Here is a 19848-nt window from a genome sequence, read left to right on the forward strand (position 1 = left end):
TGGATACCCTTAAGCCTGTTTTCCTGTCGATCTTTAAGTTGCGTTAAGTTGACAGATTCAACGATTTGACAGGAAAGGGGGAAAAACTTAAAGGTAAAAATCGTTAAAATCTGCAATCGTTAAAATCTTTAGTGTAATTTATAAACCTGGATTAAGATATCAACGAAAGCATGTCCTAGTCTGGGTTGAAGCATCAAAACCCATAACTTTTTCAATTTTCACACGGGCTGCGCGTGACCAGCAACACTTGAGAGAACCAAGAAACGATCGCGTAAAAATGTTTAAATATTTTATTTTCAACTTTAACGATTTTAAACTCAACGCAACTTAACAATCGACAGGAAAACAGGCTTTAACGCTGCGAATTAACAACAACATACTCTAAACATCATTTACAGTAAAGGAGCAGTATGTAGCAACATGCTTAACATTTGTTAAACATGAAAATGAATTACTAACACGACACCGACACTTGTTTATGATAGTTTCCATGCAACAAAACATATCATTTAAGCATAAATAGATCGCATCATCTCATTTCTATGTGAATGCAAAACTTGCAGTGGTAATTAAGTCACAATCTAGTTTATGAACGCACTTAATATCACATTTGAAGCAATCTATAATGGCCGGTTTATGTTCTATAATGCTAAATACCGGTTTCCTTGAAAATCTAAATAGATAAATAATTCTAGTTGAAGTAGTACCAAGCCCACAGCCAGGATTTTTTGCAAATTAGGAAAAGCCCAATGGGCTCCCAACATCCCATTTTGTTTATGGTTTTTTTTCCTTTAACCCTGATTTTAACTTATCTATGATTCTGTAAACTACGAACAGTAAACCCACTGTAAAGTAATTTGACCAATCATCACACGATAGATCACACAAACTGTCACTTGTGATTGGTCAACTAAACTACATTGTGCCTACATTCCTGCTTCACGTCCAAGTTTGAACTAAGCTTAATAACGTGAAGTTTTCTAATCAAATTGTAGAAACTTATAGAATCCACATGAGACTATCAGTTATTTATAATAAATTAGGTATGTTCCAGTTACACTGCAAATAATACAAATATTTGTAAGTTTTGTTTATATCACATACAATGATATGATACTACCATGCCAAATAATGTAATACTGTACATATTAAAATTTACACTTCATCCTACAGTATATTCCCCTAACCAATCCAATGTCCCAGGTGTGTTAGTAAATATGATATATATGGTATACAGTACTTGATACTGAAGCACATATGTGACGTGGCTATAGAGTAGACACGCCCTACTTACTTCTACCCCACCACCCCTACCACTCCCTCAGAGTATTTTGTTTAAGAACAAAAGTTTGTCATTAAAGGAGCATTAAATTCCAGGAGTGTATATTATAATAAACTGAATAAAGTTATCTGACCATGCTGATAATATCCATATAAGATGGCTCGAATGAAAGCGTAACAAAACAAATTATGTGTGAAACTAGAGCTAAAGAAACTAGGTCAAATCTACATATAATCTAAACCATTAAATCCATTTTCATCTATAATAATAAATAAAATTATAAAAATAATAAAATAAACTCTTTAAATAATAATAATAGTTTATTCTTATATAGCGCATATACTGTAAGCAAGCTCTCAATGCGCTGCACATTATTACCCCGATTTAAAATCGTTTTAATATTTTTATCATTTTAATACAAATTTTGAAAAATAATAAATCTTTTTCTTGACTTTATAATTATTGCATGTTGAAGAATGCTAATGAGATGACTTATGAGATTGTATCATCATGGGAATAACGATATAATTCGTATTGCTTTGTGGTGAGGTCCTTTGCAATTATGTTTTTATATTTTATAATCAAAGTATAGTATTGCTAGCTATTTTTTCAGGGGAGTTCTTTTCTCTGTTAAAAGGGAAGCGCAAGCATAAACAGTAGATGCAACTTATTTGCCAGATGGGTAGATAGAATTGGTTAAAAAATTGTCATGAGTTAAGTTTAAAGCATATTTAATAAAACTTTCGTTACTGGTCTCTAGTTTGAAAAGGGCACTTCAGGAAAAAAGGGGGTGGAGGGGGGGAACCCTACAACCCCCTGGCAATGCTTCAGTACATTGTCAGTACGATAGCTTTGTATTAACAGTAGATATAGCTAGGTCAGGGGTTTTCAACAGTTGGCTTGTGGCTCACTACAGCTAACTGTAAAAAATGTATGAAAATACATAAAGCAATTAGTTGTGAAAAGAAAGAAATTATGGCACATGAGGGCTTGATTGTGAACAAGTCCATTATGATACAGGGGTGTTCTAGGAACTTTTATCTTGTTGTATCTATGCCCTCCCTCTGGAGAACATGGGATATGATCAATTTATCCAGGTAAAAGCTATGTAGGCACGAAATAGACTAATAAAACCAATGTTAAGCAATGAGTTAATTCTGAGTTCTTAAATCTCATGAGATTCCATAGCTTCACCCATAGTTCGCCCTGTGACAATGCCATTCTATATCGGACTCGCAAGATTAGAAAAGTACAAAAAAGTCTTGATTCAATATAAAAATCATGTTTGTTTCTAACATTTCATAACAAACCCATGGTATCATATTATAAATCAATAAAAAATCACACACAGTTAAAACTCTAATTTGCAGAGCTATTAGTTATCGTAATGGGTCATTTAAATGAGGTAAATCACGCTCTCCATTCTTCTCAGACCAATAATGGACATGTCAGTACAAAACAAGTTGAGCAGAAAAGAGGATGCATAATAATTTTTTTATCTCACTTAATCACACATTCTTACTCTTAAAAATGTTGATAGGATTTAGAAACATCTGTGACATACATTTGTGAACTTGAAGAAATCGCAAACAATTTTGCTTTAATTTTCTACAACGGAAATGTGACCTTTTCATTTGGCAATCATCGTCTGTGATCTTAAATTTGCAACAAAATATCAAATTTAATTTCAGACGAAACGTCTGTATGTTGAAAATATAATGTTGAAATTTGTAGTTTAATGTCGTATTCATTATTAATAATATTATTTTATTATGATTATATTCATAACCCCGACTTCAATTCAAAAATAAAAAACACTGTTCTATCCTAGAGCGATAAATCAAAGGCATAAAAACATTGCATAACAACAATTTTTAAATACATTTGACATCTTTAAAAAGAAATTGAATGATATAAAACAAAATATTAAAAGATATACTAATATAAAGAAAGCACGAGTTTTAAATTTTTTGGGTAAACCTCAACCCCTCTCCAAGTCGAATGTTACAGTTAAGCCTTCTAACCAAAATACACAGCGACGCCCAACATACACAACAAAAGTGGACATATTAAATTAATTTTATTCTACGTGCAATATTCTGAATGTATTCCTCTCTTCGGAGAGAGAGGCTAATGTTGATTTATCCAGGTAAGCTAGGCACAAAATAGACTGCAATATTCTTAAGTGCAATATTATAGCTTCTTGCATTTAATGCACCACTGCCTTCATGGTGACATACAGTAGTATCATGTGTAAATCTCAAACGACAAAATGTCAATTTTTTAATTTACTAAATTAAGATGTTATCAATAATCTGCTCTTACCTGATGTAAAGCTGTTAAACCATCTTCATTTCCCAAGTTTGGATTTAATCCATTTTCTAATAGTAATTTAACTGAAAAAAAAAATTCCATGGGTGATTTAAATTATTTTTATTTAAAAAAAGAAAAAAAAGTAATAAATACATTTAAAATACATAGAATACATGTAATTAAAATGGCAAAAAAAAGTACTGTATTGTTTCTAATAAACGCCCTGTTTAAAAAAAGGTTGTTATTGGAGGTGAATTTTAACACCCAAAATTACCTGAACAAGCTGCTCTAAAACAGTAAATAAGTTTTTTTAACTAGCAATAATGGTGTTGGCGATAGGTCTGATCCTGTTCACTTAGTTATTTGAACAGCGATAAGTTCATTGTACTAGGAAATGAAGTTAAATAACTTCGAGTTCTTAAATTAAAAACACATAAGCAATTATTCACATGTGTAACTTGTAAGTCACACATGAGCAACTATTTCTACCCATAACAGATCAACAAAATTGCTTTCAATAAAACAATTCATGAGCAATTGTTCACATGTGTAAAATCACTCATGAGCAACTATTTCCACCCAATTTCAGACTCACACAATCGCTTTCAATAAAGCAGCTCGTGAGCAATTGTCCACATTGTGTAAAGTGTGTCATGAGCAAACTATTTCCACCCAATGACAGACTCACAATAACTTTCAATAAACGTCATGAGCAGGTGTTCACATTGTGTAAAGTTTGTCATGAGCAACTATTCACTCATGGCGAAGTGATCTGTTAACATCTTTATATCAGTAGAACATTTATTATTTTTAAAGTATTAATATTACTGAAGTAATTCTTACATCCAATTCCCTGTAATATTACATAAAGTTGATTCACAATACATAATTAATGCCATAAAAACTCATATTAATAGTAGATCTAATTTATTAGTTTTTGCAACCTGGTGACATAACTTTCAATTAGGAGAAATAAACATTGCCGTTGTTGTCTTTATAATGCCATAGTCCATTTCAAACAAATAATTTAAAATATCAGAGTAAAAGAAAAGTTTATTGATTCAAGCTACTCTGCCAGCGCCAATATTTCCCTATAGCTTTTCCATCGATGTCGGCAGCAGCAGTCAACCATCTCTGACACGGCTACTAAAATGTATTTCACAGTTTAGCAGCTAATTTGGTGCACGTAACGAGTGATAGATTGATACACGTGACTGGATATCTCGGGAATATGCTTGATAGTGGTTAATAAATAAATAAAATATTTTGAGTCAATTTATAAACAAATTGTAGCAGTAAATTATTTATGAAGAGCCTTGTAAATGCGGTCTTGCATGGTATTTATAAACGCCATTTAAAAAGCATAAAATAAAACTTAACACAATTTATTATAGCACTCAAATACTGTGTATCTAATGATAAATTATTTAAAGTAAACCGAGAAATATTAAACTTGTATTGAAAATTTAAGAGATATGACAATTTATGCTTGCAAAAATATAATCTTAATTTCTCTTTCTAGTATTAAGATATAACAACACTAACAGCACATGAACTCTATGACTGAGCTAAGAGAAAGACAGGGACACCATAATCCATAGTAATAATATCGGCAAAATTCTTTTTTATTCTAGATTTTATCAATATTTTGATTGTTGTGTTGTGTTTAAGTCCATCACTATTTTGCTTAGTGAATGTCATTCACCTAGTGTAGGTAGCAATACTGTACATTGCCAAGGAGGTGATGCATTTTTTGTGTTCATTTCTATGGCGGGCCTTTTCAATTCCTATGGAGAAATTTACATCCACCAATGAGGTATTTCTTACACTGTTTGTTTACAATTTCACTGTGTTTCCATATGTTATTCTCCATACCTATGGTATAAAGCAATTTACACCTACAAATGATGAGGTATGTTTTACATTACTATCTTAAAAGATACATTTCTTGTGCTAATCTATGGCATTCCCTATTCTTACACCGTATAGCACTTTACACCAAAGAGGTATGTTTTTAATACACTGTTTGTTTGTTTATTTGTTGTTACTCTATGGCATCCATACTATGGTATACATCTACCAAGCAGGTAAAGTATCACTGTTTGTGTACAACATGTGTATTATGTTCATCTCTATTGCATTCTTCATTAACCTATACAGCATTGTAGCAATGTTATTATCCCTTATATGGTAATTAAATATTCAATTAGTCAGATACAATACTTAAAGTCATTGATATAAAAACAAGGGTCAATATTTAAACAAGTTGAGTGAAAAATTAATTAGAAGATGTGATTGAAGCATCCTTAAAATATATCCATATTATACTGTTAATAGCAAGCACGGATTTGTACATTTTTAGCTATTTATAGGTAAGATATTTGATTTAAATAGTTTGTAATCACTGTTTCTCACATTTTGTTGTAAATATTCTAATATTTTATTCTGTTTTTTTTTTTTAAACAAAAATGTCTGTGTGAAAAGGATGTTAGACAACCTTAAATTTCTGTGTGAAAAGGATATTAGACAAAAATGTCTGTGTGAAAAGGATGTTAGACAACCTTAAATCTCTGTGTGAAAAGCATGTTCGACAACCTTAAATGTATTGTGAAAAGGATGTTAGACAACCTTAAATGTCTGTGTGAAAAGGATATTAGACAACTTTAAATGTCTATGTGAAAGGATGTTAGACAACCTTAAATTTCTCTGTGAAAAGGATATTAGACAAAAATGTCTGTGTGAAAAGGATGTTAGACAACCTTAAATTTCTGTGTGAAGAGGACATTAGACAACCTTTTAAGGTGTCTGTGTGAAGAGGATATTAGACAATCTTTAAGTGATGCATCTTGAAATTACTCAAGAGCAAAGGCATTGAATCTGTTATCCATTAAAACGTACAAAACATTTTATCAATACAACTCACATTAATACATTAATGTACGGTTCTTCACTTGACAACTCAAGCGCAACAAATGTAGTTGGTAATGTATAATGTAATGTTCCTATCAATATCACAGTGTCTGAGAGACCTACTTCCTAGGTGAATGTACAGTGCTCGGTACATTTGAACAGTATCACTAGTGCTTTAATGTTTATTGGGTTGCAAAGCCTACTGCTAGATTTTCTCACTTTAAAATGGTTTGTTTGTGTTTAAACTTTCTTTGTAATTCTAACTAGGAGGAGTACTGTATCAAGGATCTGTAATTTATTTGTAAGATGTTGACAAACAACAGTTTTTGGCAAGTTGAGAGTATTGACATGTAGGCCTACTGTCCCATGAAAATATACCCTGTAAATGCGGAACCTGCTCGTATGGAAATATTTAAGAAAGAGTGACCCCCCGTAGGCCTAATATTATAGCGATATCAGATTTTTGATAACTTGAATGAACACACAGATTTAAGCTGTTCAAATTAGTCGATTGTCGTGAAAAGAGAAACCAGCTTGTATTTGAAACACCTCTGCAAAAAGTGGTATCTCCCAACTGTACATGGAAAATTATACTATTGTACATATTTTTTTTTTTTTGTATAAAATTGAACAATTGATTACTGTACATAAATAAATTGGTTGAGCATGAAATATCACGTATATAAAAAATACACAAAACATTGGCTTTAATGACATTTTATCCAGTTAAGAGCTAGGCACAAAATAGAAGTCTATAAAATCTCATATGTACATAGACTACTTCTGTAGGATTTAACATTACTTTACTACACAGTCTTTTATGACATTAACTCATTGCTCTTTGAGTGGCTATGCTTCATGCCTTGTATCAATCAATGTCACTTTTTATGTGTTAAGTGAAAACTGAAGATGCTAATTAAACACACAGCAACATCCTATTGCCAGAAAATATTTCACCTGCTTGTATTTGTAATGTCATTCTTACCCACAAAAACTTGACCGAACGACAACAGCTTGATTAAGTCCATGGGTCCAAAGTAACTTTTAACTTTCTATGATTTTTAACTTTTCGTATCAATAGGTTTATCCAGGTAAGCCTAGCACTATGTTTTCTATATGTATTTCACAAGCTCAACATTTTTTTTCGGTTTGGCGGGGGATATTCTTTAATTCTGTCACTTTTACTTCTTTTAACAAATTTGTAATTACTTTCCATGCAATTATGCGCATTTTGTAACGTACATGCACATGAAGTTTGTTGTGAGGATAACTATAATCAGGCCTTGTCTTTTGAAAATTAAAGGTACGCTACAAATTGCACTCCTCAATACATTCACGGATGCTGTAGGTGTGCTGTTTGTATTTTGGTGTGTAGAAGTTTACCAAATTTAAGCGTGTTATCAATCGCACTCCTCAAGGGCAGTTTAGGAGTGTGTTAGGTGAGTGATCGCACTCGCTCGTCTTAAAAGACAAGGTAACTCGCCAAAGTTATGAGTTCAAATCTAGTTTACATTACTTTTTAAGCTTGGTATACCACTGAGACGAACAAGGATGTAACAGGGAATAATTTCGCCAGTGTAGCAAAGCAAAAATCTATACAAACCAACCTTACTGCGACAAAAATCTAAAATTGTGTAGAAAAAAATACAATTGATACAAAACTATGTTTCTCGACTCAAAAATCAGTTTGATTAACAATATTGCTAAACAAGATTTTAAAATGAAATTTTTCTCTAATGTAAGCAATTTATACAGTAGTAACAATTACAAACTAAAGCCATACATTATTGCAAGAAAAAATGTACTTAACTCTGATAACTGCAGTAAACTTATTTTGATACAATTTTTATAGGAAAAAAAATGGTAATGTTATAATTCTTGGCCAACTTAAAAGTAGCAGTATTTTAAAACTGGGCCGGTTTTTAACACTACATTGCTTTTAACTTTCGACATTTTACTATAGCAGACTTTTATATTGTCGGCAGATTTAATTATTAAAACTATCAACTCAAAGCATGGATCTAATGTGACATTAACTATCCATCCTCAATGGAATTATTTATCGTATGCTCAATGAACTAAGGCTCAATCAAAAGTCCTATAGAAAGTAAATTTAATTGCATACTTATTGGAAAAGCCTCAGCACAGCCACGTAAAGCTCTGTCTACACTATCAAACTTCATGTGACAAAAAAATGTAATGTAAATACATTTGATGGACATGGACATGATGATGTCATATCATTACCATATTTGGGAACATCACTACCTACAGTACCATATTTGGGCACATCACACTTTTTTGTCAAACTAGTTTGATAGTGTAGACAGAAATTAAGATGCCAACCCTCTTGATTTCTTCAGAAGTTTCTAAAAAATTAAGATCCTAAATTATATTAACAAAATCTCCCAAAATTTTAATTTAAAAATAAAACATTTTTCAAACCCACTATCTGACTTACGTTTTTTAGATGATTATATTTCTATATTTAGATTACATTCAATTAACTGCTACAATGTGCAAGGCAAATCTGTTAAAAACGCATCAAATCTGTTAACAAAGTATAAACATCCCGAAATTGTTTAGTTGCTAAAATAACAAAAACCCTAAACAATGTATGCCTAATTGGTAGAGAAAAGTACTGTGAAGTATCTGTATTCGACATTTTTATAGTATTTTTATGATTTGACAGAGAAAAAAATTCACCTTCAAATCTAATGAGCCACGAAAACTTTTGTGCAGTACAGTACTCTCTGATAAGGTTGAATAAAAATAAACAATGACTATTGCTTGAATATGTACTGTTGTTATAAGCTATTCAGGAAGGAACTACAGAAGGTTACAGAACTATTTAAACATCAAAGAAAATGAGGTGACAATCATTCGTTTATTTAGGATGGGTGTGACAAATATGGTCAGGGGTTACGAAAGTGACACCACCGACTAGTATCTCGTCCGGTGTTGGTAGTCTATGAGTGCTAGCTATACCTGGAAAAACTCCCTCCCACCGTCCCCTCAAACAAGAGGTCTTGCGAAATGATGATGGTGGTTTGTGGGGAGCCTCCCACCTGATGGCATAGTTCATGGACTATACCATTTGTGGAGAGGGATGTTCAATGAAAATTTCTACTTTTTGAGGTATATCTAGCTCTTCGAGGAGAAAGGGCTATTGTCGGTTTATCCAGGTAAGCTAGCACTCAGACTACCCTACACCATTGTTGGTTTGTGTAATTATTCTTATATGAGTTGGCAGCATTAATAAATTCTACAGCACTGTAGGGGTGTCAGTTTTAATATTGTTTCCTTATTGTGTGTGTGGACTACTCTGTTCTTTTTTTAGCAATCTTTACTATTAATCTACTTTAAACTGTGAGTGCTCAGTGGTGCGAAGTGCCTACAACAAAACCAGGAAGTAGTGGATAAATATCAACACTCAGGAGAAAGGATATGAAGAAGGAAGTAGGCTGTTTATTTGCCAATAATGAGTTGAATTAAACCACATATTGTGTTTTTGCTGTAGATATTTCATGATAGGGAGAAATACAAATTGAACACATGACTTACACTTACAGTATGTACCAGTGGCCATATTAACCATTCACACTTAGGCTATTGGGAAACTAAATTAAAAATATCTTCTATCTAAAGTGAATAAAATTTAAGGGAAATACTTCAAAGGGAAATATCTCACTTAAGTGACCTCCATGGTGTGATCGGCGGCTACAGATCCAGAATTTTGTTGGAGGAGGTTCTATAGAAAGGGGTGACTTTGATTTCAGCAGGAACATACTTTAGTAAACACATAATTATACAAACCAGGATAAACCTGTATGTAAATAGAGCACCTTGCAAAATCTATAATAGTGGGTCCAGACCCCATGGATACCCTACTCTGGGCCGGACTATTTTGTATTCAATGTTTGTTGAAAATACTGATACATGGATCTGTGCCATGTTGATCCGTGCCATGTTGATCCGTGCCATGTGGATTCCTGCCATTAGGAAATATCAATTTGGATCTTTGTTAATTGTGACACAAAATTGAGAACCAGTGATGTTCTATAGTATTAGTACGGTAGGCCTAAAGGCTAAATATTTTCCCTATACTTTCTGTAATATTGCAATTATACTATGCCCAAAAAATAGCTCTTTCCCAGGCATCTGGTTTCCAGGGGTGTCATCATGTTTTCGAGAACCAGTCATGTACTGTATACTCACTAGAGAGTGAGTGAGCAAACCCTACCATAACAGTAGTACTAATAATTAAGAGTGGTAGGGTCCTTGCTATCTACTGTAACAGTAAATCGACATACGAAAGCAACACTGAAAGTCTAATGTAAAGATGTACAGATGTACATACAATGCAACAACTTTAGTTTAAGTTAGGAAATACTCAATTCATCAGACAGTGACTCAACAAAATAAAAAATATATTTAAAATTAAATAATTTGTTGCTGCGTCAATAGTTATTAACTAAAGTAATAATTAAATTGTACAATTTTCAAATGCAGATGTATGATATACTGTAAATATAATGTCTTTAATATGGATGAGAGTAAAAAGGGGGAATACCTCAAATCTTCCAGGAAATAATGGTATTCATTTAAAAGAGAAAAGGAAATGTTTCACTGCAAAAAGTTCATTTGATGCTAATTAAGAAAATATAGAAAGATTTATCACGGTATTTTTATTATTAAGTGTCTTCCTTGTCTAGATTTTACTTGCGTCATACTTGCATTAATTTGCTAAAGGGAGGATCTTTCAAGCTACCCAAAATGAGTTAAAGAAGAACATAGAAAACTTACAATCTACACAGACTGAATGTCAATAGAATGTGGTGAGGCAAAATACACACCAGAAAAATAAAAGTACTATAATTAATATTATACTTTTTAAGCATAAACATTAAAAAATGTGCAGATTTTTAAAAACTTTATTTTGTTATTATTTTACGGTGTATATTATTTGTAAATTTTGTGTTTACTGTTCAGGCATATTTTTCCATTAGTTTTGTTGAGGTTACTAACACATTTTTACATACTATACATAGCATGTCATACCTATACTTAGGCTGGAATCGCAATGAGAAATCAAAACGTCTGCTGAAATACTGTACTGTATCGCACAGTTTTAGAGAAATATGTAACAACATATCACAATACATAGAGACTTAGGGTACTATAAATTAAGCCTCTGAAAAAGAAAAACTCTTTTACAGTTGATTTCCTGTTTGTGCTGCCAAGTGACTATTGCATTGCAAATATTAATAATACTTGATCCAACGTCCCTGTTTCTTTCAATTTGTGAAGTTTAAAAAGGTCAACAGAGTGTCAATATTAACACTATATCTACAGTAGATATTATACAAAATCTGGAAGGGTAACCAGAAGTCTGTTTAAGAATAACTTGTTTAGATCGCTACTAAGTATATTTACTTGTCTAATGTAGTCGGAACATAATTGCTGCAATAGAAGTTGTACTGCAAACAAAATAGATAATATACCGAGTCACGTACTGTATGATATTGAATTGCTAACACAGTATTAGTTCTGAAAGATACCAATTTGTACTTGTGAAGTAAAAACAGAAATGTTAAGCCAAAGATCTTGCGAAAATGAATGAATACTGTACAGCAAGGGTATGCCTGCTTCAAGCACTTTCCCCTGCTCAGCCATCTATAGTATACTGTACCTATGCGTAGACCTACAGTACTGCAAAATACCACTGTTTACTACGGTACAGTCATCATGCAGATTTTTACTATATAATCAGGCCTACTGTAGAACTTACTTTATTTTAAGGCCGTAGTTTAATTAAAAACAGAGATGAGGCAAAGATGCTTTAAATTATAATTATTAATATAAAATATGACGATAATACATCCCAAAAATAAGGCATTACAGTACAGTACTATAGAACCCCTCCTTTGCAACATCCCTATTAAAGGGACACCTCTATTAAGGGGATACAGTACAGTTTGTTGAGTCCCTTTATAATACTGTAGTGGGTTCTATAGTATAGATCACGCCAATAGAAAATAAACAGGATTATCTAACTCAAAGTATATCATAGCAGAAAATCCATTCATGTGACAATGACAGGTTAAACTAGGAAATGACAATCGGATGTTGTGATTTGTATGGATACAATGTTGTATTATCACACAAAATGTCATAAAAGAACGAGTCTGTAAATGAATAACAACCAGTAATTCTTTAACGACACTCAGATCACCACAGAATATCATTGACATTTTGAAAAAATATCTCGACTGGAATTTTTTGTATTAAAACAGTTTTTTATTTGTTGTTTTTAACATTTTTAAACAAAATCTATGATTAGATAAAACTGCACTTTTATAACTTTTATTGTTTACTACCCTTGATTGCAAACAATTTAGCAATTAAAAAGTACAGTCATTACTATAAAAAACTGATAAGGAATGAAAATTAATATTTTAACTCAACGGACTCTGTTTAGAAAGGGAGAATGACTATTAAGTATTGTATTATTACAAAAACAATTTAGTAATGTATTAATAAAAACAGAAAAAGAAAATCACGTTATAAGGAAATTACAAATACTGAGATGATTGATAACCAACAAGCATCTAACACTCACCAATCTTTATTTCCTTTTTACATAAACAATATAATACATTAAAAACATTGGACATGTTTATCAATTATCAGTGACAGTATAGCTCTATTACCATGTTTAGTATTACAGTATTACAGGGTTAAGACAGAGGGCAGACTCAGTCACCAGATTTGCAGCTGCCTACAGGCTGATATGTACTGTATGCAACCCCACCGTTCTAAGGGGTAAACATTGATTGTTTTAAAATGAATTTGGTAATTTCAAATAACATTGAATTCTTTATCCATAACAAATTTCAAGCAGTAAATTTGACTTTCAGAATTGATCATTAAACCGAAAGCATCTAGTAAGCATTCCACCACGCCCACTACCACCAACACCAGATTGCGTACAGTAACAACAAAATTAAACCATGCAAAAACAAAAAGAAACCTGTGCTTCATATTACATTGGTGTCTGACTAACATACAGTAGTAGGGCCAGGGCCTACTAAAATCATGTATTATTTTAAACTGTACAGTGTACTATTTAAAGAGGATGATCTCCATTGAATTAGGCCAAGTTGATCATGTCACCTGGTGAATTCAATTTCAAACAATAGAGAAAACAAATCAAAAAACAAATCTGAATTACGTATTTAGTGTCTGTGGTTTTACAATACATTCAATATTAGGACTGAGTATATACTGTACCATACTACTGTATTCCTCTGTACATATAGCAAAGTGAAACTCTGCTATCTTTGCTACAGTATCTGAGGGCTGTTATATCAGCGCCTTATTAATATTTATTCATTCATTCATTCATCAGTGGAAAATTTCTTCCATTTGCATAAAATATACATAGATTAAATTATGTTTGCTCTGACTGAGTGAGATACAAAAACAGAAAATTAAAAACAAAAACAATAATACAAAGCAGTGTCACATCACTACTGTACGGTATACTGACAAGCATTCAGTGTCCGAATGGCAGCTGGATATTAAATGCTGTTATATCATGCTGTACCCATAATAATGTTTACTGTAGCTGAATGCACAATTATGAAGATATCCGAAGATGTACACTCTGCCCATTCACACCCATTCTTTTAATTAGGATATCCTACAGTACACTAATGGTATGGACCAAGCTACTGTACTCTAGAAAAATAGGGCAGGCTACTACAGTTATCACTTGCCCAAAAAAGCCAGGCCTTGTTGTCAGGATTAATCTATTAGAAAATTAATCTAAATTGCCTGGTAATTAGAGTTTGCTACTTGTGATACACACTGTTTCAGCATGAATAATATTGTCTATTGCACTTGTTTGTTACATCAGCCTACACGGCACAAAAGAAGACCTACAGTAGCCATCTGGAGTGATTTGAGCCAGGGAATTACTATCAGTGTTTAGGCTTACACTGTACAGTTGATTTTACTACTAGACTTTGTATGGCAGACTAAAATATAGTGTTAAAATGTTCATATAGACTGTACTACTCTGTTGTAGGGGTTCTCAGTAGGTTTTCCTTTTTTCATTTTTCATGCCACCTCCTCCTTTTTTTCAACCAAGTACTCTTTACAGCTAATTGAACTGGGAGTATAGCCCGGTTCTGTACATGATAGCCTAACTCTAACTCGGTTATTAATTTGAAAATAATGTTTTTCACTTTAAAACCTGTTGTACAATAAAAAAGCTCAACAGACCTTTATATTTTCCTTATATTTACTGTAGGGTCACAGCTTTCTGTGGAATTGGTATATAATTATAAGTATCTGTACATTTTTACTGTAACAAAATATTCGTACAAAATTCCATATTCTATTAAATCTAAGTTAAACTTGAACAGACAAATGTATGTAATTGTAAAAAAAGTAGAGTGCTCATGCTATCTAGGCAGCATCTACCATACCAGCACTATTGTACTGTACAGTGTTCAGTATAGGAATTACAGTAGGCCTACCCAGTCATTAGTATAAAGCTCACATAACATTTAATTCAAAAACTGAATCACACTGCAGGGTTATAATACGCCCAACAGCCTGCATTGTAAGGTGTCAAATTCTACATGCTATACTTATCCTACGCAATTATTTGACAAATTCTAGGCCAAGTATTCCTTTCAAAGAAAATTCTAAATTTAGGACTATTTATCAAAATAAATGTATTATAGAAAATCTTGAAGGTTCCTCTTAATGTACTGTACAAGGTACAGTATGAACGTCGAAGGATGTAACAATTCTAAGCCTTGCCCTTAGGGATAAATGGTTTCTATAATTAAAACTTTTATATTATATGTTGAAAATGAAGCTTTAAGTTTAGTTAAAGATGTATTGTCCCCCTAAAAAATAATGTTTAACATTTTGTTTGTTGAATATGCCATTTTAATGTAACATATAGTTAACCACTTTGACCAAAAATTGGATCTAAAAAAAATGTATTTACATGAAAAAACTGTAATTGAAAGCAAAAAAATGGTCGAATTGGTTGAATTTAGCCATTTATTATGTTACTTTATAGTGACATTTATAGTATACATTATTTTTGGGGGTATTTTATTCTATGGAAGTGATTAACTTTATTAAAACTACAATATAACCTACAGTATTCAAAGTCTGATTTAATTAATCTTCATTTTTCATGTTTTTGGGGGACAATACATCTTTAAAGACTTGTGTTATATAAAACTTTGAAATTTGAATGTGAAAACTTCGAATTATTTGCTTAAAAAATAATACACAAATTACTAAAATAAAAATTACAACAAAATTAAAAAATTCAAAATATTTGAATGAAGGAAATTATAAAACCTACCTTCCTCAACATCGCCCCTTGCCGCTGCTTCTAATAACGTCACATTTTCTACAAAATATATCGAGTATTTTCTCTTTAATTCCTCTTCGTGAAAACCTTTACGTTGTTTCTTTGTCTGATCTTTCTCGTGTGTATGGTAGCGTTTCAGTTGTTGTTGTCTTCGTTTCTTTGCGTGTTTAATCCTATCCTGAATACTCATTTTCTCTAAGGACGGCATTTCTGCCAAAAGTTCTGCGTGGTCTCCCATGATAATTGAACGTGAAATAAAATGTGAAATAAAGATCCGTGTAAAATTCCTAAAAGCACCGGGTGATCTACGAAAACTCAATGTAGCATTTTTGACAGCAACAATGGTGACATTCAAAAGAACTGACTTCCTCAATGAGAACGGCTATGAGTGTCACACCAATTTCCCTAGGAAACGATGAGTTTGCATTTGGATTGACTATGGGTTGTTCATATAGGTCAAAGGTTAACTATCGCACAGAAAGCTACAGAATGTCCATGATGGCTTTCTATATCAAGTCCACTTTAATGCAGGATACAGTACGCAGAACTCTGTTGAAAATAATAACCTTAATATTAAATTATTTAAATATTAATTTAGTAACTGTATACACTTACAGCCATTTTTATTTCACAGTATAATTATTATTAATTTCAGCAAATACATTGTATAGTCAGTGTTCTTTCAAAGCAGGTTTTACGAGCAATGTTGTAATTTTATTGTGATATCAATGGTTTTTTTAAATACATGAATTTTAACTTAATATCTGAATGTTATAATCTTATTGTATTTTTATTGTAAAAAATGCAGCAATTCAGCCGTTGGCTGCAAGTGCAATGTATTTTTCTTGTCTATAAATAAAGATACAAAGATATAGTTACAGATTCATCAAATAAATTGGCTCCAACTGGTATTAAAAATGGTGTTCAATACTTAGAGAAAATTATACGTAAAATAAACACTTGTCTAGTAGTGGTAGGTTAATAGTCATTAAAAACATAGACAAAAGCAATCAGGTAAAGGTAAAGTTGAAACTTAAGCTAATGCTAACGACCGTGGTGCCCATCTCCATTTCCTTAGCGTTTGGGCCAGACTCAACTAAGTGTGTATGTTTGTGGGGGGTACGCCACTCCTCCCACACAAACGAATCTGATTTACCTTCCCAGTACTTTTTACATACCGGTACCCATTTCTATCACCTGGGTGGGGAGGAACAATGTGGATAAAGAATCTTGCTCAAGGATTCAACACTGCAGTGACCGGGCCAGGCTTGAACCGGCAACCTCTTGATTGCAAGTCCAATGCTCTAACCACTGTGTCACAGCAATCAACTCAAAAACCAAATGTCAATTGGGTAGAAAAAGTACATGTGTGACAAGTAAAATGTGATGTGCCCATATATGCACACGATGATGTCATATCAGTACCATAATTGTTGCAGATCAATACCATATTTTGGCATATCACTACCATATCTGGGTATATCACTACCATATTTGGGCATCACTACCATATTTGGGCATATCACTACCATATTTGGGCATATCATTACCGTATTTCGGCATATCACTACCACATTTGGGCACATCACAATTGATAGTGTGGACAGAACTTTTTATTATAGACTCAGAAATAAATTGTGTGTAATGTTTATCAAAAACCAATACTACAGTATGGACAACTACTGCTTTATTTACAAACTTAAACATTTATTTTATAGTTGACAACTACAGTACCCACTGTACAACCACCAACTGTACACAGTAGAATACTGTTGACAATTCCACCAGGAATACTGTACCAACTTGGAGGAATACTGTACCAACTTGGAGGAATACTGTACCAACTTGGAGGAATACTGTACCAACTTGGAGGAATACAGTATATTCCCTAAGGCCGTGTTTCCTCAGCGAAAAATTAACCGCTAATTAACCGATAAAAATTAACCGATAAACAGCCTGTGGAAACGGGGTTTAACCGATTCCACTCGCAAAAAATTAACCGATAATTATCTCATTTAAATCGTATAATTATCAGATAAATGCGATAATGTTTAACCTTTGACCTGAAGGACAAATTGTTGTGTTATGATCCGGGCATCTGGTTGTTTGGTAAATGACTGATCATTATTGGTTAGAAAATTAACCAATAATTTTGTTTTGGCTGTGGAAACACGGCTTATGATAACAATGATCCCAAGGCAATCCATCAATAGGGGCAGTAGGGTTTAATAGTCACATAGTTGTCTGGGGTAGTTTATAGAGGTACAGTATACAGTATTGTCCTGAAAGAATGAAGCAACAAATTACTTTTTTACTTTTCTCTAGTTTGGGACTGTATTTCAATAGCTTATTTTCTTTTCTATAAGATTATAATCTTTAACTTAATGAAGCATAGTTTTTTTTTATGACATTAAACACCTAATTCATTTTAAACCAATGATTATTATCGCAAAGTAGTATAGCCCTTAAGTGTTAAAATCAAAATTCCCTGCTTTCATATTTTTACTTTGCCTACATAAGTGACTAAGCAGTCTTTTTATTCTCACAGTATGACATCTCCTTATACATACCGGTGTTTAGCCTAAAAAACTGCAAGAAATGGACATACAGTAGATATTTAAGTCAATTAATGTGCGCCAAGCAAAGTAAAAAGAACATCCAATCTTTATTTGACCAAGGGTCTATAAAGCTAAAAGCTTGGCCTCTATACCTAGGAATAGTATAGTAATACCAAATCAGCTTTCCTGGGAATTAAGCAAATAAATACGCAGTTGCATAACAGCTATAAAGCGCTCACTGGCTAAACCCAGTGGCCCGGGAGCTTACAGAACCACTGCACAGGGCCTAGGGGGAAAAACAGGCATTAAAATAGTAAAAAAGACTTTTATATATATTTTATTGTATAGCCTAATAGTAAAGTGAGCTGCCAATAAAAATGCCACAAAACATTCAATAAATCAACTAAAAGAATTTACTAGGCTAGGCTATATAGCTAGGCCTATATCTAGATCTGCATACAGGTAGTAAGTACTGCATCACAAGTTGACCTAGCCCACCTCCCACACAGACAGGGCCTTAGGCTAGGCCTACATGAAACCACACTTTATTTATTTAGCCTCCACAATTCCACCAGGGCAGGGCAGGTAGGCTTCTGGAGGAATTTCTGGAGGGGACGAGGAATCAACCAATTATAGGCTAGTGGTGGTAGGTAGCGGGGCTCGTCGTGTCGGCATCTAAATTAATACCAACTTTAAAAAAACACACAAAGAATAATATTGATCGTGTATATAAAACACATGAGGTCATGCAAAATAATATACAAAAACATTGAGATACTTACTTCTTATAGAATGTTTTACATCGCCTGCAACCTGTAGGAGCGTCAAAATAAACTACACACAGCGGTACGTGCTTTGATCGTTGTGTTGTTGTGTTGAAGGCGGAGTTTTTACGTTCAGAATTAATTATAGAGGGCGTTAACACATTTTCAGACATAGCACATTGGAAATTAAATTTCATCTAGTATATCCGATAATTTTGGTAATGAATTTCTGGCTAATTTCTGTGCTCATGATGATGCTCTATAAGTGGTTTTTTTCTGTTGAAATTTAGCATTTCTTTTTAAGTAATGAACTATCACTAACTGTAATGTGTGACACACAGAAAATAAGCCAAATACTTCTTCAAACATCTTGAAAACAAAATTGCAGGTAGAGTACTTCTTTATAAAACAAACAAAAAACTGTAAGAGAACTACAGCACTCTATTTTGTTTGTTTGTTTGTTTTAGTTATTTGTGTTTTTATTTAGACTCTTCCTGCATCATCAACCATTCATGAAGGTATAATTAACTCCATGAGATCGATCCATAATCATCATGCAGGGCCGGCTACTCTAGCTAGCTGCTCATGAAAAAAAAAAGGTTTGCCGTTGGGGGC

At 32.8% G+C, this 19848-nt stretch overlaps 1 protein-coding gene across 1 annotated transcript in view; it reads right to left on the reverse strand.

The window, feature by feature from the left end:
• The window catches only part of LOC144850635 (uncharacterized), a 54976-nt gene extending 35650 nt beyond the window's left edge, over window positions 1-19326 (reverse strand). The window contains exons 1-3 of the mRNA XM_078707974.1: window positions 19252-19326; window positions 15903-16460; window positions 3608-3678 (exon numbers count right to left, since the gene is read on the reverse strand). Coding sequence (XP_078564100.1) covers window positions 3608-3678; window positions 15903-16149 — 318 coding nt within the window. The 5' untranslated portion in view covers window positions 16150-16460; window positions 19252-19326. The remainder of the gene's footprint in view (window positions 1-3607; window positions 3679-15902; window positions 16461-19251) is intronic.
• Window positions 19327-19848: the final 522 nt, after the last annotated feature.

The sequence above is a fragment of the Antedon bifida genome, chromosome 8 (assembly GCF_963402885.1).
Source record: "Antedon bifida chromosome 8, ecAntBifi1.1, whole genome shotgun sequence".
Classification (NCBI taxonomy): Eukaryota; Metazoa; Echinodermata; class Crinoidea; order Comatulida; family Antedonidae; genus Antedon; species Antedon bifida.